The following is a 26,579-nucleotide window of genomic DNA, read 5'->3' as shown; positions in this document are numbered from 1 at the left end:
TAATTCTGACAACATGAATTGCACAGGAGAAAGAATCCACTACATCATTCAAAAGGTCATTAGACTTAGCTTTATCTTTTCATCTCCTCCTTCAAAAGCTACTGTTTATAAAAAATACCTTTTAATAAAAAATACCTTTTTTATTAGCGTATCTTTTTATTATCTTTATTTATCTTTTTATTAGGGTACCCTTTTTTATTAGGGTATCTTCCTTGCTCAAAGTTTCCTTATTTCTGCTTTACCTTGATGTGACTGCATAAGCCCTCTCTTTCGTCCCAGCTGCCATTCTGAACTTCAGAGTGATCTAGATACAGTTGTAGAAGATGACACAAAACAAAACCAGGGTCTTTGTGAAGTGGAGCAAACCTGTTAGAGTCTTCACAAATTACTTTGAACATTTCTCCCAGATACATGAAATTTAAGGTGTGATTTATGAATCGTAATAGCTCGGTTGTGGAAAACCATATAAAAAATTGTGAGCTCTATACCTAGGTAGTTTTAATTGTAAATATTGATGTATTTAAGTAATTACAATGAAATAAGGGTGAAAAGATAATGCAATGGAACTTTGTAACCTGTAAATTATTTTTTGTTTTGAAAATTACTTTTTGAAATTAATAAAGATGCAATTAACTTCTCTGTAAAACTATTTTCAATTGCAATTATAATTTAAGAAAAATTAAATAGAAAATAATAGCATGATGGCTTAAAGTTATTTTGCTCCTGTAACTTTCCTGATGTTAAATTGTTTGGATCCACAGTAACATAGTCAGATAATACTGATGCTTTCCTCTCACTGACGTTTTATTTCCACAAGTCTTTACTTTTAAAGTCTCATGTACCAGTCAGGCTGATAATTCAGATTAGTTGGTTAGCTTCGAAATGGCAGCATGCTATCTGCATCTTAAATCTGCAGTGGTATTTCTACACGAACCTCTTCATCTTTTGTTCATGGCAGTGTATCAGCTTCTAATGCCTCTGAGAACTCTTTCCCATACCTGAAAAAAATTGTTATTCTGGATTTCTCAGAAAGGTGTGTGACTCTAAGACGTGTGCGATTAGATCATACACATCAACTATATGAATGCCATCTTCAAGTGAAACTACTCATTCAAATTTTTAAAATATAATTATGATCTCTACCTTATGCTCAAATCTAGGGCCTGCAGACTAAGGTAGGAAAAACATTCCAGGAAGTGAGAAAAGAAATTCCAACTTAATTGCATTTGTGCATCTCAACAGTAAACTACTTCGTGGCAAAATAGGTGATCTCTTTCTTACAGCTTCCTACAGCATTTAGTACTTAGGGCAAAAGCACCACCAGCAAGCCTAAAAACAAGTCTTGAAAATTAGCGCAGAAAACAAGAGAACGGCTCAAACGCATTCCCAACATTCAACACCTCTGGCAAAGGAAGCCATTAAGTTTTATAATATCATTAATTTCAAAGTGATTCAAAATACCACCTAATGAAATCTAACTTGGTGGCAATCCAACCATGATGTGACCAATGCACAGTGCACAAAAATAAATTGCATGGACAGAGAAAGCAGCCCCTCTGTTGATGGCTGCTTCCAAAGCCAGCAGGGTCTTCAACTACCAAAATGAGAAGTGAATGCTCAGTCCCACAGCCAGCTTGACTGTCAACAGCTTATCAATGTGATCTTAATTTTGGCTGGTATAACTCTGTAGCAAGATGATCTGCCTCAGTGGGCTTATCCTGGTTTTCCTTCTGTTATTTAGTCGCTCTTTGTGTCTCCATTTTACTCTTTGTCTCTCAACTTCATTGCCCTTAGCCTGGAGTTAGAGAATTTCAAAGAAAAGCAAAGGGGATGGGAAACTCTGAACTGGTAACAATCTTGAAAGTATCAAGTTGATGGGCCAAGTTGGTATCTGTGGTGCTAGCTGCTCTCCTGTGTTGAAAAACACAAGAGCCCAGGATGTCTGCAGCCAGGCCAAACAAAAACCAAATGAGAATAGACAGATAAATGGAAGAATTTGTATAATGAGGGAAAAGGCTTTCTTGGTTTTTTCCTTTGTTTCCCTTTTCTTCTCCAATAGAGGATTTTGGAGGTAGGACTAAGTGGTTAAAGACAGCAGCCAATCCCTTTATTCTATAAAAGCCTATTCCCATATCTGTATCATAGAGAATCCGTACACTTCCTCAGAAAGCGTGATGGATCTTCTCCCCTCAAGTGGGGATGCCTGCTCGAGTGGTTACCCCTCAAGAGGCTGAGACATCCAGCCGTACCCAGAGAAAGGTAAGAACTATCAAATTCCCAAGGATGAATAAGACTGCAGTCATTGCATTATCACATTGTTTATAGGTATTATTTTAATCATTGCTCTAGATCTAGTATAAGACCTATTAATAAATAAGTTGCTAGCACTAAAGCAATTAGCCTTATGTAACACTTATCCAGATAAGTGATTTATTTGCATATTTTTTAAGGCACCTTCTGGTTTTGTAATCCTAAGACCCTGTTTTGATACTCTAATAACTTGATATCCTAACATTTGAGTTACCTGATTTATGTCTTCTTACTCTAATTTTTAAGATCTTTTCTATCACAATAGACCTTCTTTTATACAGATACATCTTGCCTGCTGTCTTGCCCCATTTGAGACAAACTTCAAACTCGAAGCAAACTAAAACATTTTAAAAGATGTTCCTATTCTGCTGACTAGGATTGCGGCAACTCTACTACATATGAATTTTTAAAATCCTCTGATGCTTTCTATGTCAGGCTTCTAGAACCCTACTGATAAATACCCAGCTGGATAGCCATTAAAAGGACAGTCTTTTCAACATTATTGCAAAGTATAGAGTGGAGACTTTGATTTTAGCAACTAGGAAGATGCTCAAGGTGCCAATAGAAATTAAAAAAAACAAAACAACCCACTGTTTTCCTACTCTGAGGAAAAATAATCAGCTTCTTTTACACAAGAAACCTTCTCACTGTCAAGGTAGAATCTGAGAAGTGAAGGCTCTTAAGTCAAATAGGGAGAGGAGTCCTTGCAGAACACAAGTACATGGCTCCATTTACTATATTCTTAATCCTTGTAAAGCTCTATATGAATTGTTACGTTTTAGAAGCCAACTCAGGTTAATAGCTTGATTAAAACAAGAAGCTTGATGAAAATTTTTAGCTTCATATAGAATTATTTCTCATGTACTGTGCATACTTATATTATTACTGTAACAGACATTGCCCAATTTTCAATATTTATGAACCTAATCTCAATTTTGTTTACCATCCATACCAAGAACAGCAGTGCACCCATCCATTTACCCAATACTATTAAATTAGCACGTACTTAAGCTTGCAATTGATATATGTAAGCTTTAACTCGAAACTGAAATGTGTCAGGTTTTACCTAAAAGAATTCTGAAAGCTTATTTTTGTAAATATATACACACAATTTTTAGATGTTAAGTTCATCAGGCTACCTCACAGAGAATTTAAATTAAGACAGAAAGTTACCCAAAGTCCCTCTGTAAGGATGTTTCTTTCACAAGATAAAACTGATATTTGGTAAATTAAAATACTTGCTCTGAATTTTTATCCTGCATTGGCTGGGTTAGTTTTCTCCAGGGATTGTATGCAGAGTCTATACTGTAGAGGCGCATGTGCATGGCCAAGACGTGGAACAGCTGATCTGAAAGATGAAGAGGACAGACTGCTGATTAGTATGTACAAAAATGAAGTATTTTACATTAACTTGCCACCATTTTACTAGATTCTGAAAAGTCCTTTATCTCATTCCAAATAAGCTGATAACCACTTCTAGAACACTTGGAACAAAGACGCTTAGTTTATTATATATACATTCCTGCAGTATGACATATAAAAATGTACAGTTTTCATTTCTCTGACTCATTATCTACACAAATGAAGATAACATCCAATCCTTCCTCCCCCCCCCTTAAGTGGGCTAAGAAGTAAGACTCCAGCTATGCTCACAGCATTTTCAGAAAGGTATGTACAATGAGAATCTAGTTTTCTGTGTTTGTAATACAGTTACAGTTTGGGAAAAAATACATCTTTTTATCTTCATTGGTTTATATTAGTCATATTTTAAAACACTATTTCTCACAATTTTGCTCACTTTTTCCCTGTCATACTGTATCTTGCTATTTGCTGCCAAGCTGGCTTCTCCTGCTCCATTTTCTGTGACCCTGCTTCATTCCTCCATTTCATTTTAAATTTTTCCCTTAGCTTCTTTCTATCTTCTTCCCTGCTGCCACCTCCTAGCCCTCCCTTTATTCTTTCAGTTGATCCCTTTCCCTCCTACTCTCTTAATCTCTCCCTTCTCTCTACAACACACTTGCTCAACCAACACACTCACCAGCCCTCTTTTTTTAAGTAGAAATAGCAGCTATTAATTTATTTTCCATAAATAGACAATTACTCAGAGGTATGCAATGACCAAAAAAGCCGCATGATGAAGTCAGCTGACTGCCAGAGCCTGAGGGCTGTAATTAGCTCCTGGGGTTTGTAAAATAATTGGAGATGTAGATGGCATTGGAATTGATTACTGTCACCTGCTTTCTGAATAAAACAGTCAGTGAGGACAAAGTAAGTCATCCTTTTTCCTGGCAAGAGATTCTAGCAAAGCACTGCTTTGCTGACAGACTTGAAAACCCTGCAACTATACTGATATTTCATCAAAATATTAACAAAAAAAATCCAACAACTCTTTACTATGGCTTTGTTTGGAATGAAACCCATGGAAGTATCTGTTCTTCTCCTCAAGTTGAAATCAGGATTTGTTTTTGTTATTAATTCCACTTACAGAATGTATAGCAATGTGCTATAATAACGACGACAAATTTTAAAATTAGCTGACTTTGTTTTGCTTGCAAAACCTAGATGATGTATTCCCTGGTCTCTCTCATTTTCACATTTTAGAGGAATGCAAATAACACATACTGCTATCAAAATCTCTACTTTGCTATTTTAATCCAGTATCCTTTTTCATTCTATAAATTGGTATCCATATTTACAATGTCAAAAGATCACGAAAGACAGTGACACAGCAGCTCAGCACTACTAGAACTGAAAACATCCTTCTTTTCAACTACTGTGTGAAGACTGTACAAGATTAGAGATGTTTTGCTCTTCCCCTCAAGTTTTCTGAGACTATCAAGAAGAACACAAATGGTAACAAAAACCACTTGGCACAACCAGACAGAACTTTATTGTTGGAGATGAAGGAATTTTTTTCTCCTTGTATTCATATAATCCACTTAGCAACAGCAGCTGCAAAGACCTGCAGACAACATCTTCCCATTCATCACTGATCCAGTAGATTGGAATCAGCGAAGAAGAAAAGAATGTGAAGGTCAGGAAAAGCCTACTAAGACATGCATAGTCTTTATAAAATCTTGAGCCTTAATTGCTGGTGAAGCAGCCAAATTATCCTTGGCACCAAACTTTACAGTGTAGAAAATAAACTTTAGCAAAAAAAATTCTAATGGTATGTGTCTCTGCATCTCCCACACTAGGTATGAATGGCATATTGTGCTTTTTAGGAAATAGTTATGATCATGTTGGTGTGAAAAACTGCTTTTTCAAAGTTAGCATGAATAGATGGGTGAAGACCCACATACTGACAGCTCCTAACCCAAAACCAAATCAAAAATCCAAAAAACCAAACAAAATCAAGCACAGAAAACCACAGTAGCAAGGCAAAAAGAATCCTAAATAGGACTTTAATTCATTTTTAGTTTCAGTAGCTGCAGAGAGCTGTAGAGGAAGCTTTGCAACCAGATTCACATTAACAGACTACAGGAAGGAGATGGCTGCAACTAAGCAATTAAGAAAAGAGTTAGGTTTTTCTTCCTAGAGGAATGAATTGTACTTCCAAGTTCCAAGTATCACTGGCCACACTGATAAAATGGAGACAGTCACAACTGTCAACCTGGTTTAAAAGTTTCATACAGAAGGAGCATGAAAAGCTTAGAAAATGCTTCATGTCAAAATGACTTTCTATGCCCACAAAACCACTGAAAGCATTGATTAAATTGATACTAACACCATAATCAAGATGAATGACACTGCTGAGCCATGTACAAATGCTTCAAATGAAAGAGGAGAAGCTAACAAATGAACAGAAAAAAAACCCCCAAAACTAAACAGTGGAAAAATATTGTTTCTCAATGGTTAGAACCATCATAGAAGTTATGAAGGTGTTGAGCACTTCATTTAAGGCAAGCTTACACAAGTCTTAATTACTTTTTTCACATCCACTTGTAAATTAATGTCTTTTCCAACTAACACAGTTGATGCTGAAATGCCAGACTCTGCTATCTGTGGGAAGCATAAGAACCTCCTTCCTATACAGGGAAACTGAAGCCAGAGGAAAAGGTGATATATTTAATCCTATCTAAAAAAACCCTGATCTTACCCTGATTGCTAAAGGGAAAAAGGAAAAAAGAAAATAAAGCAGCCAGAAACAAAGCAAGACAAATTATTTAAAAGTCAAAAGGCTATAAACTAGATTATACATTATTTTATAGATAATGTTTATATTTACATGTAGAGTTGTTCATTCATTATTGCAAGATTAACAGAGTAACAATGACAGAGAAACATGTATACACAAGTTAGAGAGATACAAAAGTCATATAGAGAAGGCATGTTCAGCCTTAATACCGTGTTCTAAAACTGGTCTACAAATACAAAACAATTAAACCAAAAAGCAAAACATCAGATCCTTTAAACTTTATAAAACAGACAAATATTTTTTACGTAGAATAATTATCCCCTACACCCATGAGAATTTTCAAGGCCAGATATTCTAAAACTGCCAATTGGTCCCTATAATGTGACATGATTTTTAAATATTAAGTAAATAGGACTTTATTTGCATTTTTTGGTTGCAAATATTGTTTAGTCACACACACAAAAAGACATACAAAACTTCAAACCTTAAAATGGCAGTTCTGCAGCCAAATTTTCTTCATCATTCCTCTCACACAAACTCCATTGGTGACACTAAAAGCTACATTAATCACTGTTAATTTTACTTCCCAGGAGCAGCTGCCCTCATGGTGCAATCTACTAAAACAGCTCTTGACCTATTTGTTCTCACCATCTTCCCTGATGCTTTCTGCTCTGACAGCTCACCAGGGACAACATATTCTCTTTTCTGCAGTATCTAATCACTAAACTTTACAGTTGTTACAAGACTAATACAGAGTGGTATGCTTAATCACGAGACACTTCATTATCTCACGCATAAAAAAACCCGAAAATGGGTTATATTTTACATTATTTCTGCTGCATGGTGTGAAAAAACCAAACCAATTTCAGTACTGTGCAAGATAGATTTTAACAGGAGTCCTAAACTTTTAGAGAGCACATGGAATTTTAAAATCAATCTTTCCTCACTGCACAAGACAATGAAGAAATTGAAGAAACATTTAAAGTGAAATTAAAAATGGGATTACCTCTTGGAAAAAGAAACTAGTATGGAAAGATAATAAAATCTATTACTGAACATGTACCTAAATAATTGCCATTTTATCTCCAAATGCACCAATATGGAAGGGACAATGAAGGCAACTCATAATTATATAGCAGTTCAGTTAAAACAAACTTTGCTATATATTAAAAAGTAAATCTGTTCCCACTGGACACATTTAGCCTCATGTCCAAAACTAAATATAGTAATACTAAATGGAAGTACTGTAGTGCTCTGTTCTAGGAAAACCCCATAACCTTACCTTAAAAATGAGTCTATATTAATGCCAGGTTAAATATGACTGGTTTGCTACATAACTATTTAACAAAATAAGTACCAATATAGGATATAAACAGCATGTAAATGTTTTAACAAGTAATGGATGACATTTATGTCTACATACCATCTAAAGCAAGACCATATTTATATACATAGTGCCTTTCACCTTTTAAAGGCCACCTTCAATTTTTCTGAAGTACAAGACAGACACTAAAAACACCAACATGACTGATTTACATCTAGATTAGAAAATTTACCATTCTACCCAAAAGTGTGGGGAAAAAAGCAGGTACAATATGTTTAAATGCTGTCCCTATTCTTTCATTGGACATATGCACTGGAATTCTGAAAGTAATGCAACTGCAACTAAAGGAAAAAGCACTATTTCCCGGTACTAGGTGATCATACACATAAAAATATATTGTAATACAAATAGAAATTATTTTTAAAGCCTTGATCTTACTAAATGCTTCAAATTTTCAAGATATTTAGTGGTGGTGTTTTAACACATAGTTTTCAGGTACTTTGCTCTGCTGGGACAGAGATTCAATGATGGTTGAGGGAGACACTGTGCAAGGGGATTTAAACCTACTTTTCCCAAATCAGAACATCTGAATGGAATCAACTGAACTACATTTCCTGCCTTTAACGAAGGCTCTTTCTGGAGAGGATGTGGACAGCATAGCACATCATTGATTTCTTTGGCAGCTCATCACTTCAAATGATAAGTAAAGCAGCATCTACAAATCATGCACCAAAAGGCAGAAGTGAGCTCAAACTTTGACATTTTAACTCCTGCATCTGCTGCTACTGCTGTGTGAGCTTGATTTAAATAAGCATTAGTAGTAACAGTATCCTGGCAAGCTTTCCAGTTTTTCCTGATGAAAGAATAGTCCATTACTAACAGTTAGTAGTAAAAAATAAAAAGATTTTATGCCAAGAAAAAAACCCTACTTATGTCAACCTAAAGTGATTTATTTGCCAAACATTAGAGGTTTCAGTACAATGAAGTTTTGACAGTTTCTACCAAAGAAAATTTGCAAAACTGTCTTGTCAGAGAAAGCACTATGGAGACTGAAGACATGGGACATGGCATGTGCAGATTTTTAAGTATGAGACCTTGTCATGAGCTACACTAGCACTCAGAGAAACAAATTTCTTTATTATTAGTAGCAACAGCCAGGTTGAAACAAAGCTTTTCCCCTTTACCCTTAAAATACTTCTAGTTGTACTCCAAAAAAGTGAAATTATTTAAGAAGCTATTATTTTAAAAGTATGGATGCTCAGACAATTTCTAAACAGATAAACAGCTCAAATTAATAATTCATGCAAAAAGAAGTACAAGACAGACACTCAGTTTTCTCAAATTTAAACAAAAAACAGACTATGGCAGGAAAAAGGTTCTTACAAGAAGAAAGCTGACAATTTAGAAAACTTCAGAGAGAAATAGACGTCTTTTTCACTATTCTCATAATTTATATTTTACTGTTTAACATGAAACTTACTTAAACATGATCTTTTCCCAGCTGTGCTTGCACCTCCTGAACACAAATTGCCTCCTCGATGGACCAGTTCAAGTTCCAAGTTTGTTCTGCAAGCAAAACAGCAGTGTTGAGTGGAACAGCATTATTCCAGCTTGTATGGACATGAACAACTCTCCGGAAAATCCTAGCATACGCTAAAAACAATGCTGTTAACTAATCTTTAGTTTGAGATACTGCCTAAATATGACTCAGAATAAATCAAAATTTATCAAGATATTGTCATACATGATGTTAAGTGCTTTGATCAGCAAGTACTGTTAAGGGAACTGCTGCAGTTGTGATTGAAGAATATTTAATTCTGAGGTGTTTTTCTGTATGCACACACAACTTGATAATACTGCAAACCTTGTAAGATAATATACATATTGGCTAAATTTCAATCAATCAGATTTGTCAAAAAACTGTCTCCTTTATTGGAAGGGCTTTTGTTTTGCTTTAAACAAGCAGACAGTACAATGAATAAGCCCTCACTTAACTAAGTTTGAAAACAGTCTATATTATAATGGAAGCACTGACCTTTATAGATAAGTTAGTTAATAAAAGCCTTGGAGGGTAATTCTTAATGAAACATTGGTATTCACTATAGCTCATTAGTATGGAACAGGAGTTGTGTCCCTAAATCTCTGCATGTCACATTGATGCCTTTTTTCTTAGTATTATTGTAATCTGATACTCAGACACGAATTGTTTAGGCCAAATTTGATAGCTTTGTTTAATTTTGGAATTGGATGTTTCAGTACTGCATTATCTTTTACCTTCAAGACATGGAGCAAACAATTTACATTGTATTCTTTGAGAGTTTGTTTTAATAAGTCAACATGCATTACTTTAATTAAAATTAAGGAACAGAATTCTATTATTCTGAAATGCTATTCTGCTAATTTAATCCAAACTGCAAAGCTCAGTTTAAACATATCTTGTCCTTCGACTAGAAGTCAAACATTTTTAAGTTCAATACAATGCAACTGCATACTTATTAAAAGAAATCTTGGAATTTTAGGCACATAACAAATCTAAGAATCCACACCCTCACACACATATTGAAGAAGAAACTACACAATTACTATTTTGTTCAAAACAATTTTTTCAAGAACTTTGGCTCCGTGAGCTTGAAAGAATAATACATTTTGTTATGCAGTGTTTGCTAAGATACTTTCATACATTTATTAAAATAGTAAAATTTCAGAATATTACGATTCCTAAGTTTGCAGCTTATGCCACCCATTTCTGAAGGAATGCTTTAATCCTCTCTACTCAGAAAAGGCAATTTAACATTGATAATGTGTCGGCTCAGAGCTCCATCTGGTTGCTGCTGATAAGGGCATCTGTGTGACAGGGGAATTTCCACTCTTCAGGCAATTTGCAGTGCTCACTGAACTTCTGAAAATCTACCAGCAAGGAAGCAGGGATTTCATATTAGTCGACAAAATAGCAACTGTAGATCAGTGTATGCTGGTTCATCATGGGGATATAAAGGAAACCAGGATGTTTTATTTCTACGAACCTTCTGATAACTAATTTGTAGAAGAAAATTAATGAGAGCCTTCCATTAAAACCAATGTAAGATTTAAATCAAAAACAGTACCTGAATGTCAAAGAACAACTTTCCAGATCTAGAATTTTCAATTTCTCTTTCATCAAGAAGTATGCACAATTTTACAAAACCAACCTCACGTACAATTCTGCGACAACTCTTCTTGATTTGTAAGAAGTATTAAATAGTAGTTTTTGCTATAAGGAATGTACAGAGAAAGATTTCTGGAAACACATGCTCCATCACCTGTTTCATACCAACTGTCACCTCTCACACTTCTTCATTACCCCCAGCCCCTCAAAGACAGCAGCTTATAGTTCAGCTATCCTGGAAATATAAATACTAGCCTGTTCCTCTGTGACATTTCTTTCAAAATATTCCTAAACTTTGGCATAAAAGTGCACATTAAACACCCATGAAACTGAATCCCTCGTCTCTATAAAATACTCTGCAACAGTGAGGTGGAGCCACCCCAAATCACATTTGAAAGAGGCTACTGTATCAATCACCTCCCTCATTCAAGGTCCCTTCTGTCTTGAGGATCTGAATACCACCTGCCCTCTACTGAAGAAAAGCAGCGGTCTCAGTGCCTCTTCTCTCATCAAGGAAGAAAAACTTCGGGCATTGACAGAAGAGCTGAACACAGAGTGGGGTCTCTGAAAGCATCCTTTGCTATCTCAAACCTTTCAAAATGAAAGGAAGAGACAGAGAAAGAAAATCTATATAAGTGACTGTTTCCTGTATCTAGAAATCTTCGCATCATTAACTGGAGCAACAAATACTGTAGAATGCTGGCTTATCTTCCTAACTCACAGAAAAAACAAACAAACAACTGATGAGATGGATTTTCCTCAGCAGTACAGACTCCTGATTAAAAAACAGCCCTGCTCTATCCCTTCTTGAGCGGTTTCATTAAAGAAACATACTGGGGATGGGGAGGGTGACTGCGTATTTCTCAGTATTCATGTCAGGACAGAGGGGGGCATAAAAACGCATTACTCTTTCCAGAGAAAGAACACATTTGGATTGACCTCCTCTCTCCATTGAGAGAAAAGAATCAAGTTAATCATTACCATTTTTCCTACTTCACTGTACAAAGACCACATACGTAAGAAAAATATCAGTTACTGACACAGAGACACAGACTGGAAGGAAAGAACACAAGGTTCTTATATGAGTCTATACATAGCTGAAAGCAAACCTAAAAGCTTTGTTTACCCAGCCAACAAAAGCATGAGATTTATTGCTATGCAATACAGAAACAGTCCAAGATGCTGCCACAAATGACAGTGACCAATGCTCTGAATGTCCAGCTATTAAAACTGAAGCTTGGTTTTGAATGACACGCTACACTAACCTCATAAATGTTAGTAAAGTCCATGAGGGATGCATACAAAAAGGTCACAAATTTAACCAGGTAAGGCTGCAGGGAGAGGGGGAGGTAGGGAAGGAGCTGCTCTCCAGCTGTGCCTGCAAATCAGGATGCCAAGACTCCAAGTGCCTCTTTGCTAAGAAAACAGATCAGTGTTAGCTCTCCCTCTAGGTGGTGGGGAATTCACTTGTAATTTCTTTTCTCTGCTACCAGTAATATCTGTCTGGGTAAGCAAAAGTGAAATAAGAAAACTAAATTCCCATTTTCCTGAAGCAGAAAGGATAAGCTGGGGCAAACAGCTACATCTTGTTTAACCAGTAGCATTCCCAGTCCTGTATGCAGAAAGGGACACTTCAAAGGTGTCCTACAGTGGTAAATCAGAATCTTTTAAGAAGACTGCAAATGATATACTTTTAGATTGAAAAATTGAACACGACTTACAAGAATATTAGAGTGTTCAATTCACTTGCAAATATATGGAGTCAATAAAAATATCACTGTATTCAAATGCTTAACATGGACTACTTACCATCTTGAGCACTTTATGTTAGATTAAATACCAAGAAGAAATGAGTAGCAGCTGTAGATGGTCAGACCAAAACCAATTAAATGTTTCAGAATAAATGAATACACAAAACTAGAAGCCCTAGTTCCCCTGGGGCCCCTCAGTTCAAGAAGGACAGGAAACTGCTTGAAAAAACCCAGTGCAGAGCCACACAAACATCTCCCTTGTGAGGAAAGGCTGAGGGAGCTGGGTCTCTTCAGCTTGGAGGAGACTGAGGGGCGACATCCTTAATGTTTATGTATTTATAAAGGGCACGAGTCAGGAGGATGGATCCAGGCTCTTCTCAGTGACGTTCAAGGATAGGACAAAGGGCCATGGGTGCAAGCTGGAGCATAGGAGGTTCTTTGTAATCATAAGGAAAACCTTTTTTACTCTAAGTGTGACAGAATGCTGGAACAGGCTGCCCAGTGAGGTTGTGGAGCATCCTGCTCCAAAGACATTCAAAATTCACCTGGATTTGAAAAAACTGTTGCTCAGGTTTTGTGCCTGAAAATGAACTGAAAGTTACATCTTTCCATCTTGTATATGGAAATCAGAAAATGTAACCTCGAAGTACTAGGTACTCAGAAAGTACCTTTTGGAGTGGTTGGACATTTTTTAATTTTTAAAGAAGAAAATTATCTGGTGAGTAAAACCATTAGTGAGAAACAAAAAAGGAAAAAAACACAAAGAAAAATCATACCCACCTGGCTACCGAATACATAAACAGAAAATCATTGTCAGGTGATCCAGGACTCTTACTATAATCTGTATACTTCTTCTGTGTGGTACTTTTTATATCTTTCATTACAGACTCCATTTCTTTACTGAGATTGGTTTCAGACTAAGAACAAAGACACAAAAGAAGAGTAGTTTATTTTACCTGAAGAATTGCAACACCTGATAGCGCAACAAAGTGCAACAAGGCATAGCACTTTCATATCTATAAAAACATATTTGCAGGTTATGAAAAAATATATATTAAAAAGCCAGTATTCTATCTCACTGAGCTGTTATAATACTCTGGAAGTTATTCTCATTTGTTCTGAGTACGAAAACATCACTGTTTTGTCCATCTCCTAAGCTCAGGAACCTCACTGCTTGCATTATTTTAAAGCATATCTGCATTGCACAAGAACAGGAAAAGAACACAAATTATCTCCATCAAGACTAGGGGGTTAGAAAAATTTATTTGAATTGGGTCTATCATGCCAGAAGACCTCATTCAGCTTTGTAACACATGAGCATCTGCAAACTGCTCTTTCTGTAAAACAAATAATCCACACCTTAAAATGTTCTTAATAAATAGTCTTTAACTATGTTCCCATTACAAGGATATTCACATTTTTACACTGTAAAGAAATGATAAATAATGTTTATATTACATGACTCAATTCTATGTATTATGTACTAAGGAGAGAAGTGAAAATGTACTCCATAAAAATTATACTAATTATGTCATAGCTTTTTGTTTTAGTAAGTAATGCAGCAAATATTTAAAATTCCTTGATAGAAAAAAAAAAAAATAAAAGGTTTACTATCTTCCATATCAGAAGAAAATGAAGTTTCCCAGGGTGACGAGTTTCTAAAAGGTCACAAATGCAACATATGTAAAAACTGAAAGGTAGAGGCAAATTAACAAGGATCTTTCTGCCTTACACTGATGCTTACTGGGAAAGTTCCCAGCTGTTCTTGAAGATCTTCCACCTCTTGTACGAGATCTTGCATACACTTGTTACTGTGACTTTGCCAAAGGCCTCTTTCCGCATTGTTTCCAGGGTAACAAGGAAGAACACTGTTAGCAAACTGCCTACAAAGGGGACAGGTAAATTCTCCTTTGTCCACTGAAAAGCCCTGGAGGACCTGGTCATTCTAAAAGACAACAAAGAAAATGTAGATGAAATTTGCTAAAGTATTTTTTCAAGGAGAAGAAAAAAAAAAGCATGATTTACAGAAGTCCAAGTGTATTAACTCACTTCTCTAAACTACATGTATACCTGCAACTTATGCCATACCTGGAGATAAAAATCTAACTTTTTAAACTAAATTTTCATAATAAAAATTAACCAAAGGCACAAGTTTATATTTATAAAATCCCCCTCTCATTTTTAACTTCTGTTTCTCAGTAATTACTAACAGGCACTGAAGATCAAAATAGGAATCTAAGAAACAGGAATGAGAAGAAATGGTTTGCCCGAAGATACACATCAGAAAGAAAACTCAATAAGACATTGACTGAATTTTTAGCAGGATTTAGTAATGTATTTTTTCTGATATATCAAAATTGAAAGCAAAGTACTTTTGTTATTAATGTCAAGATGTAATAAGAAATTTACTATCTACAGTTTTTGAAACACAGTAAAAATATCTTGTCCATTCATGTAAACTCAGTCTTTCTTTCTCTGCTTCGAACAGCAAATCCAAATAAAAAAGATGGCCTTTAGTTTTACTTACCCGTAATGATTCCATGTAAGATTTGTGACAATCTATGTGTAATGTATGACCACAAGTTTGTACATAAACACCTCCTTCCCAGCCTATTGACACTGCTTGGAGACAGGAACTCTACACAAAACAAAACCAGGAAGAATAAATAAAAATTGCATATGAAGTTATGAAGGTATTTACCAGAATATATCTCAGGATTTTAAAAATGTATAGATTTTTACCTGTATGCTATCTAATTAAGACATACATTATGGAAATAAAGAAAATTTGGTTTTATTAAGTTGTTACTTATGGTAACTTACATGGCTGCCACTATGCTATTCTTTCCAACAAAGAGCTAAACCCTGAAGTTGAATTTCTGCAGTTCTTGTCACTTAAGATATTGATGTCTTTGAAAAACCTTTTTTTATTAGAGCATGCAAATGGATCTAACTCTACTTTTACTTCCAATAGTACAAGTTATCCTGTGTATCACAGCAACCTACTGCTCCAGTAGGCTTCACTCAGTTATATATATAACCAAAATGCTAAGATTGGGGTTATATAATTAAATCTCACTCCGTTACTAAAATCCATGGTGAGCACTTAGGGGTTTTAATGAATTTCTGAACAACATTGTATACAACATAACATAAAAATAAAAGAGAATAAATACTTTAAAACTAAGATTGTTTTGAAAACACTGGCCTTATTAAAAACCTGCACTTATAGCCCACATGTTAAAAATAAAGTTACCTCATAGGTAATCCTGAAAGAAAAAAAGCTGGAAAAACAGTCACCACTGGCAAACGTACAATAAGGAATTCTAGAAAATTTTCTTGGAGTATACCCAGCTGTAGTCAAATTATGAAATCACTACTTCTCAAAAAAGATAATCTAATACAGAGATTGAAATTTACATTCTGGTTATATAATAATTTTTAGTGTACACTCACTCTAGAATGGTTTTCAGGTATGATGCAAAACCAGGATACTATGAATAACTGACTCCTTTTTTACATGTTAAGGATGTCCTAGAATCTTGGGTTTTTTCCTGCAGAGGAGCAGGAAATGAAAACAAAATTACATATGTGTTGTAAGACACAGCCCTGTTGACCTTGCCTCAACATGAAATTCATGTACTATGATCCTTCCAGGTGACAGAATGAGAAAACCTTTTTCTTATGGTGGTTACTGCATGATTTAGTAGACTGCTCTAAGGCACTGTCCTATGATACACTTGAGTAAGCTTCCCAGGACAAAGGTTTCATTCAGGAAAAGTGGGTTTTATTGCAGACATTTAATAAAGCTACATAGTATCATTTGCAAAAGAAAACAAACAAAAACATAAAAAAAACCCAAAGCAAACAAATGGTGAAGTCTCATCAGAAAGGCTTTACTCCTTTGGAGCTAAGAAATAGACTCCAAACAAAGTCCCAAGTTTTGGATGGAGCACACCTGCATCATTACTGGTTACTGAGTACCATAGGATTCAGAACACATCCCTGTTAACCTAGTGTATCAAGTTTTTTCTCATAATCGTTAAGTCGTATCAAATACTAAAAATAATTGTTTTCAGAGATTTTTCCTTTCATGGGATAGAACTCCCTGACAGCATGGACAGGTAGGAATACAGAAAAATTGTGTGAGCAATCAGGGATCAGATTAGGAAAACTCAAGCCCTGATAGAATAAAATCTGTCCAGGGATGTCAAGGACAAGAAGAAAAGCTTCTATAGGTATGGTGGTGATAAAAGAAAGACCAGGGAAAATGTGGGACTTCTCCTGAAGGAAACAGAAGACCTGGTTATATGGGATATAGGGAAGGCTGAGGAACTCAATGACTTTTTTTGCTCCATCTTCAGTGGCAAGTTCTCAGGCCACACCACCCAAGTCACAGAAGGCAAAGGCAGGGACTGAGAGAATGAAGAGCCACCACTGTAAGAGAAGATTAGGTTTGAGACCACGTAAGGAACCTGAAGGTGCACAAGTCCACAGGACCCGATGAGATGCATCTGTGGGTCCTGAGGGAACTGAAGGATGAAGTTCCTAAGCCACTATCCATCCCATCTGAATATTGTGGCGGTTTTGTGACATTCCCACTGACAGGCAAAGGGGAAACAACCCACACTTTTAAAAATGGAGAAAAGGAGAACCCAGGGAACTACAAGCCAATGAGTCTTACCTCTGTGCACAACAAGTTCATGGAGCAGATCCTTCTGGAAACTATAGGGCACATGTGTAATAACAAGGTGACTGGTGACAGCCAAGATGGCTTCACTAAGGGTAAATTCAGTGCCTTGCATGATGGGTTTAGAGTTGGTGGATAAGGGAAGAGCAACAGATATAAATCTACTTGGACTTGTACAACACATCTGACACTGTTCCACATGACACCCTTGTCTAAGCTGGAGAGACATGGACTTGATGAGCGGACCACTCTGGTTAAGGAATTGGCTGAATGGTCACACTCAAAAAATTGTAGTTAATGGCTTGATGTACAAGTGGAGATCAGTGACACCAGAGTGTGTCACCAGAAGTGATGTTGCCCAGAGTGTGGTACTGGGATTGGTGCTGTTTAACATCTTTGTCAGCAACATGGACAGTGAGACTGAGTTTACCCTCAGCAAGTTTGCTGACAACACCAAGCTGTGTGATGTGGTTGACATGGTAGAGGAAAGGGATGTCATCCAGAGGGACCCTGACAGGCTTGATAAGTGGGCCCACACAAACCACGTAAGTGTGAGGTCCTGAACAGGCTGGGCAGAGAATGGATTGAGAATATCCCTAGGGAGAAGCACTTGGGGATATCAGCTGATTAAAAATTCAACATGGCAATGTGCACTTGCAGCCCAGAAAACTGAGTCCTTGGCTGCATCAAAAGAAGTGTGACCAGCAGGTCGAGAGAGGAAATTCTTCCTCACTGGTGCACTCTTGAGACCACACCTGGAGCACTGTGTCCAGTTCTGAAGGCCCCAACACAAAGACATGGAGCTGCTGCAGTGAGGAGGGCCACAAAGGTGATCAGAGGGCTGGAGCACTTCTATGAACACAGACTGAGAGAGTTGGGGTTGTTTATCATGGAGAAGAGACTTTAGGGAGACCTTGTAGCTGCCTTCCATTACCTGAAGAGGGCCTACAGGAAAGCTGAGGAGGGACTTTTTATAAGGGCATGGATTGATAGGACAAGGGGTAATGGCATAGGCTGAAAGAAGGTAGATTTAGACATTAGGAAGAAATTCTCTCTTGTGAGGCTGTTGAGACACTGGAACAGTTTGCCCTGAGTAGCTGTAGCTATGATTACCTCCCTGGAAGTGTTCAAGGTTAAGTTGGATGGGGCTTTGTGCAACCTGGTCTAATGGAAAGTCTCCCTGCTCATGGCAGGGGGCTGGGACTAGATGATCTTTAAGGTCCTTTCCAACCCAAACCATCCTAGGATTTTATGAAATACATTGTTAGAGGAAGGACACTTACTGGGAAGGACACAGTTGATAAACAAAAACTTAGTTCAGCTGAACAGGACACTTAGGACACTAACAAATGTTTCCATTTCTATGCCAAAAGAAATTTAAGGATTAGTTCTTTCACACAGTGATATTTTTTACCACAGGAGTGACTTGGAAGCTTGAAAGCAAACCAGCTAATTCAGCTACTATTTGAATCAGGGATGGAATTTTGGAAATTATTTTCTCACTGCATTCCACTGAATTTGAGCAACAATTTACGTGGAGCCCTTCTCATCTGCATTATGCAAACATACAAAAATAAAACTACAGTATTGCTTTAATGCTTTTAATCACTTCAGCAGGAAAAATATTCATTAACTATTTGAAACAATAAACAAACATCATCAGTGTCAAAGGATGAAAAGCCATGTATTCTTTCCGAACTGAAGTATCTTTTGTGCAGAAATAATTTCCTGCTTTAAATGTTTTACTCTTCAGCAAGGAAACGTGTTAATATTTGTCTCAGAAGATGGTGCTTTCCTGAAAACATTGCCCATTTTTTTGAAAACTTATCAAAACATTTATGGATTTTACTCTAAATTAATCTACTCTTCATAAGCAAGCTTGGTTGCACTTTGCAAATTTCAGTTATCTGTGGATGACAGAACACAAGAAAGCTAGCAATCTTGTAAAAATTGTCACATTTTTTTCCTCTTAAAAGCCAATATTTAAGCTTCTAGAGGCTGGTTATTCAGACAGATTTGCCTAAGAGTTATTATGTCACCTGGGACTTGTCTATAGGAGCTTATTTAGAGTCATAGGCTAATATATTTTTCTGCCCTAGAATGATTTCTCAGAACAGTTCTGTATTCTCTTACAGGGCTGTTTTATATACCAGCCAGGAAAAGTCACAGGCAGCACCTTCCACAAAGGTCTACAACTAAACAAGCCTTGTTAAGCAACAAGAATTGGCTCTCAAAATTAAATACCAAAAGCTTTAACAAGGCTTTGTGAAGTTTTGCAGAAGTCTGCTTGGAACAGCTTACAGAACTGCAAAGCCAACAGTAACATACCAATTCGTATAAAACTGAACTTCAGTAATGTTATGCAGAGTTTAGGATTCAGCAGAAGAGTCAAGTGCTCTGCTGGTTCCTCCTTTCTGTCCACTCATCCTCCTCCTCTCTGTAGTGGCTCAGAAACCTGTGACAGGTTAAAACAGTTCCTTCCACTTTGTGCTGCCAAAAATACTTTTTCCTGATTAAGAGTAACTCCTTAATCAGGTTGTCTGAATGGCCACAAGAAAACAGGTGCTTTGAAAGTAGTACCCAAGGAAGCAAAACCACATCTCAATTTTGTGGTCTCAATTGATTGTGAAATATCTTCTAGAGAACATCAGTATGGATACTTAATGACTAAATAGCCTGCAGATACACTAGACCCTTATGCCAAAAATACGAATCGGGGAAAATCAGATGCTATTCAAAATAAGGACCCTATCAAATGTAAACACTTCATAACTGCTGAAACATTACAAAGAGTTCACTAAATGTAGATGTGAAACTGGGAGGACTCAAAGTCGTAATTTCCTTTACCTTTTTACACAAAATTTTTGGAAATGGTAGTATTGCTCATATGAAATACTTACATCTTTAAAGTACCGCTGTAATGTTGTAAGCCTCACATCATGTAGTGCTGCACAGGTATCCCAAGGGTATATTTGCTCCTCTTCAGTAGTTGGCAGTTTCTTTGGCTCAGTACTATTGCGACATTGTCCCAACACTGTACGAAGAGAAGCAGCAATAAGGAATGCAATGGATAAAAATATGTAATTAAGAAAAAACCATATTGCAATTAAGAATATATAAATTGCATAAAAATATGCAATTAAGAAAATCAGGAAATTCTGGTTTATAATTAGACTGTGCTTTGTTGACATTAAACTGTAAAAAAATTACTAAAGACACTAAATACCAGAAGTTGGGCTTTTGCACTTGTACATAAGGTATATATACATACACAAACATATATATACATATATATATATATATATATACATACACACTGATGGCTTTTTAATTTTGTTTTTCTTTTAAGACCTATTTTCCTGTAGGTCTCTTATATAACGGTGGGTTTGCAAAAACTAACAGGAACTAGGAGAGAATGAAACTGTTTGCTTTTTTCTCAAACATTTAAAAAATTTTCTCTGTACCCTTAGATATACACAGATGGCTCATGGAGGATCACCCACAAAAAGAAGAAACTGTCTTTCCACGACTCGTGAGATGCAGCAGTATTTATGCATATACACTCAAATCCACAGATACACTGCTTGTGCAACATATTCATACCTGAGGATGCTTGTAGTAGTACAACTAGCCCTGTAGGTCTGTCTTCAGTAGAAGGACCACTTTGTCCACAAATAACGCAATCATATATTGCCTCAGAAACATGCTGTTCTGATGTAGCTACCTCCATGGCAGTATCAGCATCTGGAGATTCTAAAAAATTAGAAGAAAGTTGATATTAAACAGAGGAGAAGAAATCAAATTGCATCTGCATTGAGGTAGTGAAGAAGGAACTCCAAAATAATTACTCTAGTTTATCTACAACTAAACCACTGACAGTTACTTGAAACTAACCTCACTGCTTCAAAGAGAAACATACACAATGAATTAGAAGCTTTCTCACAATCAAAATTATTCCCTGTGTACTTCAATATTTAGTTCAGGTTTTGTATTCAGCTTTATCTCCTTAAACTTCTATAAAACAGAAATCTAACTTTAGTTTCATTCCATACTATATTGAAAAGTCTGAGCACAGAGATGAAAGGCAATGAATATGAATCGCTACTAAAACTGTATTTGCTGAAAACTGACAACAACTAGAAGGAAAGAGTTGATCTTGAGATCTCTGATCATCTTAAAATTCTAAGAAGGCAAACAAAACGTGCAAGTAAAAACGAAAGATTCGTTTTAATATGAAATCTGAACAACATTCAAAAATTTGGGATGCAGTAAGAAAATCTGCCACTAGGCAGCATTTATTGTGTTCAAGACCTATCAGAAATAGAGTTTTCTAATCATACAAGCAACAATGCCTAAGTGCACAGACAGAAATGTGCAAGGCTTGGGACTAGCTTATAAGAATTGAAGCAATTGCACTTGATGCAACAATTGCCCACATGACAGTAGTGGTGGTTTGGGGATAAGAGAATAACCACAGTAGATGCAATTTCACTTTACAATTAAAGGCAAGAATTTTTTATTGTCTTGAAAGCACCTTAGGACTTCAACAATCCTCTCCTGACTGCTCAGGAATACATACTGTCAGTCTCTTTACCCAGGATATAAGAGTGCTTTGTTTCTTTCCTAGAATGTAATTTTTCCACAGGAAAACACCTGAAGCTCTACCTTCAACCATGCCTTTTATATCCTTAAGTAGGCCAAGGTGCTGCACACAGAACTCCAAAACCTTGAGTGCAGCAACAGTCCTTATGCAGAACTGCTTTTAGGATGCTGCCTTCTGAAAGTTCTCAAGCTCATCACAGGGGCCTGCAGCTGTAACAAGTAGTGTGCTGGATGCCAGGCAGCATCTTTCTTTGTAATGAAATGCTCCATTCAATGCTCTTCATTCACAGGGGAGAACCAAAATTACTCCGTTTAGTAACTATTGATTTCCCAGTCAGTTACTGAGGGTCACAATAAAACAAACTCCAATCTTCACTGACATACAGTTGCTAATATTGTACACACGTCTATCACCATCTAGTGGCAGACAGATGGTACACTAAAAAAGCAGAATGCTCTAAGTCCAAATATCTGGAAAACCTAGAAGCAATTGCAGCACAGAAGGAAGTAAACACAAAAGCCATTTTTTATATTTAACATCACTTCATAACTGTGCAACACACACTCACATATGCCTGTGCACTGGAAGTGCATGATACAAGGCTGACTAAAGCACTCCAGCCTTATTTACCTTTTTCTAAAATATTGTTAATATAATATACACTATGCATCTATTCAGTCCTTTTAAAAGTAAGTAGAAAGTAAACGTAGTGCATCAACCTGATTTTGGACAACGCAATGGAAATCCTCAAAATCAGTCAGTATTTAATTTACAAAATACAATTCATTTACCACAAACTGCAGAGAAACCTGAAGGAGAAAATATAGATCTTAGTATTTAAAACGTGTTTCAAACCAATTCAGTATATGCAATCTATATACCCATTGCCTATGTGCAACAGGCACATAAAAATCAGACTAATTTAATTTTAGAACTCGATGATCAACTGCACATCTCCTTCACAACTTACTTAGATGTAGTGCTAGGTTACTTTGTCAAACTAAAAATTTTAGGGGAACTAAACTTACAGCATCAAGAAAGACTTCATAATAAATAACTTCCCCTAGAGCCAGTGAAAGAAAACAAAGTCAACTTACACAAAATTCATGGTAAGAGAAACTGGCAAGAATTTAAAATCTCAAGTAATTAAGCAGAGTAAAAAGAAACTACCAGCAGAACAGAAAGCCCCAATTTGTTTAGAATACAATATGATAATCCCTGACTAGTGGCTTAAAATAGTTGTTAGCTTCTTTGTAAGATAAGACTGGGGCTACAGTTCATTTGAAAGGGTACATTTTGGCAGCATAATTCCTGGAAACATATTAGTGGCAGTCTGGAAAACAGAAAGCAAGCTACACACATGAAGAATTGCTTTCTGTTTGCCATGGCAACTTGAAGCATTTATTTAAAATTACTGGAGTAGCAAAGCTATTTTATTAATTTGATTTTTAAAATATAGTTTCTTAACAATCTTTAAACTGCGAGATAACATTCCTATCTCCCAGGATTCTATTATAAAAAAAGAGATTAGAGCATATCGCATATATAGCATATACTATATATGCTTTTTATTATATATATGCTATATATATGAAAAGTCTTTATAGTTAAAGACTGATAGTACTATTACATAAAATTTCTCCTATTCTGGCTATTCCCCCCCAAATCACCGACACCATCATGTAACCAAAGCTCTATCAGTTGCAATTAACAATGAAGAATAATCTGTCTCCTTAATTGCTTCCACTGATGCAAAACCCAGCATTTTTTGCTGACACTAGGAGCATGGTGGCATTAGCTGCTAGGCTGAAGCATCACTTTTTAAGTGCCATGGTTTGAGTAGGATAGGCTCATTTTTTGTACCAATATGGGGACCTAAAGAGAGGGTATTTAAGACACCCAAGAGAACCGAGAGGGGCAGAAGACCGAGGGGTCAGTATTCCCTTCCATTTCCTGCCCATACTCTATAAAGTCAGGACTGGAGGCTCTAAACCTTTTTTCCTGCTCCTTTCTTCCCTGATGCTTTCATGTGCTCCTTTACCATCAGCCCTTCAGATTCCACATCCATCAGTTGTTGGGAAAAGCCAGAGATCCCTATCCTGATGCTGACCACTATCAATCCCATGGGTTTTTAGAGAAGTTTATTATTCAGCTCTTTCTTTAGTTTTATATCAATAGGAGTGAGAGACCTGAATTCACAAATTGCTAGCACTTCCTTCTTGCTGGCAAATACAGATTAGACTGCTAAAATCTACCAGTGTTTTATCACAGAATGCATTGCTGCCTGAATTTAATCTGTGCTCTCCAGAGTAAGATTTCCTCCCCTTCTCTACCCAACCCAGCAAAATCCAGAACCAAAAGGGCTCTGTAAACACAGTAAATATAGTTCATAATCTCTCTGAAAGTAGTCAACATTTTTCCAGCTCTATACACTGTGTGTCAAACTGGCCCTGTGGCATTGAACCAACCATCAGTATAACAATATTCTTTGCCCTGACCCAGCATATATATTCCCATGAGATCAGTACCTAATTTATTTTTCTCTCTGGGTTCTGAAGATTGAGTGTTAGGAAATGTATGTCACATTGCATTAAAATTCTGCTCTTCTTGTTAACTCAAAAAAATGTTTTCTTGAAGGACAAAACAAAGTGCTGCTGAGATTCACATCATCAGAAAGAAACAAAGACTGTAATGCATGCTTATCACAAAGCTTTAAGGAAAAAAAACCCCACAAAAAAACCCCAACATATTGGGAACTTCAGAGACATATAACTATTAAAGGTGATGAGATATTTAATATTTGTACTTAAAAATTAACCAATTTACAAATTTTCACATATGATTAAGTATGATTCCTATACTATGAATCCTAGTATTTCATGTTGATAAAACTTAGATAGATCTTTACAAACATCACTGTAATTTCTCAGGCTTCCATTAACTTGGAGCAAAAAGCTTTCTTTTTATTCTTAGCAAGTTCTGCCTGAAAGGCAGTGAAGTTTCAAAAATCTCTTTCACGGAGTTCCACATCACAACAGGTAAACCATAGTCTAAACAGTGCATTAGTGTTCTAAAAACAAAGATGTAAAAGTAGCGTTTATTAGGAGACTAGAAGACCTACAGAGCTGACACTGAATATGACTGTATGACAACATTATTTAGTCCTCGGACATTCTCTTCATATATACAAAGAGTTCTATCTGCTGCTCTTACAATCGTTTCTTGGTTTATTTTTCTGCTTTTCACATTTGTCCTGCAGTCAAAACAGCTTCAGACAGTGGATTCTGTTCCATCCTAGTTGATTAACATAACTGTTTCTGAATTTCACTTAATTAATTCCAGGCAAGCTTGAATGGCATTGCAGTTCTTCAGATGCACAAAATATAAACAGAAACTAACGGGGCACAAAGGGAAGGGGCTAAATAATAGTTCTTTCTACAGTGATTATATGCAAGAAAACCTTAACCTTGACTTTCATAATCTCAGATTAATTTGTGAATTCCAATTCAAACAAATATTTTTGCTGGTAAAATGAGACATGCTTAACATTGAAAAATGAACATGTCATTGAGTATCTTTGCTTTAACCCATGTTTCACTGGAGCATCCCAACAATCGAACAAGATAAATGCCTCAATGACTCTATGCACTTTAATAAACACTTTGGAAACAATTAAGTTTATGAGGTTTTAATAACATGATCTTTCAACTTTAACTATTCTCCATTACTTCAACTCTCTTCTCAACACTTATTTTCAAGGTATTTTCTGTATTTTACAGTGTCAAGATAAAACTAACACGAAGTTTTTGAAGTGCTATACCCAAAATCAATAACACCAGTTCTTATATTTTACCACTGAATTAAACCCACATTTAATAGATACATAAATTCTAAAAGCTGATGAAGATTACAACAATAATAATTTGCTCAAGTGACATCAACTGGATCAGTGACAACTGAGGCCTCACCATCCCTGCATTCTTGTTACAACAAACAATCAAAATTAAGAAGGAAACCTACTGCTGAATCCCAACCCATAATAAAAATAACAGGTATTGAATGTGTGTTTGAATGTGTGAGAAGGGAAGACATTTTAAGTGACTGATTGTAGTATGAAATGATTTTTTTCAGAACAGCTATGATATAACTCAGGGTAAGACTATTAAGCACTAATATTCGTTTTAAATTGTTTCATTCCTAAAAGAATAGTTGCAGAATTTTTACCACATCTTTTTTTTAAATTAGAGTAATAATAGTTTTCGCAACTCTTTCAGTAATTTGCTGCAATATGTAGAAGCCACATTTGCAGCCAAATTACTTAAGTAAAAAAAAAAAATTCCTGGCAAAGAATTAACCTAGTTTTTTAAATAAATCCTACACAATACAATGGAACACATACTTCCTTTCTGCAAGCTATTTTAATGCCAGTCAGAACATAAAAGCTAGTTAATACTGGACTACAGTACAAATTCAGTGAATTTTCATCATAAGCTCAGAAAACAGCATGGCAACCTACAGGATACTGAAAAAAAGTGAATGAAAAGGTTAAGCTATTATTCAGCTAGCACAATGCCTGGGATTCTATTAAGCTGTTGCCAATAAATGCCTTTATTAAAAA

General features: G+C 36.1%; 1 protein-coding gene across 7 annotated transcripts in view; it reads right to left on the bottom strand.

Moving 5' to 3' along the window:
- UBR3 (ubiquitin protein ligase E3 component n-recognin 3) overlaps positions 1-26,579 on the bottom strand; it is a 107,105-nt gene that overhangs the window by 24,293 nt on the left and 56,233 nt on the right. For 4 of the 7 annotated variants that reach the window (XM_030453992.1, XM_030453989.1, XM_030453995.1 and 1 more), the window contains 7 exons: positions 20,962-21,111; positions 20,259-20,392; positions 15,196-15,306; positions 14,401-14,613; positions 13,449-13,585; positions 9,253-9,338; positions 3,553-3,658 (listed from right to left, as the gene is read on the bottom strand). In XM_030453992.1, the coding sequence (XP_030309852.1) occupies positions 3,553-3,658; positions 9,253-9,338; positions 13,449-13,585; positions 14,401-14,613; positions 15,196-15,306; positions 20,259-20,392; positions 20,962-21,111 (937 nt within the window). The remainder of the gene's footprint in view (positions 1-3,552; positions 3,659-9,252; positions 9,339-13,448; positions 13,586-14,400; positions 14,614-15,195; positions 15,307-20,258; positions 20,393-20,961; positions 21,112-26,579) is intronic. The other 3 variants (XM_030453994.1, XM_030453990.1, XM_030453993.1) reach the window with 1 other exon arrangement.

The sequence above is a fragment of the Calypte anna genome, chromosome 7 (assembly GCF_003957555.1).
Source record: "Calypte anna isolate BGI_N300 chromosome 7, bCalAnn1_v1.p, whole genome shotgun sequence".
Classification (NCBI taxonomy): domain Eukaryota; kingdom Metazoa; phylum Chordata; class Aves; order Apodiformes; family Trochilidae; genus Calypte; species Calypte anna.
Note: the sequence above shows the minus strand (reverse complement) of the source record. Positions and strands in the feature narration are given on the sequence as shown.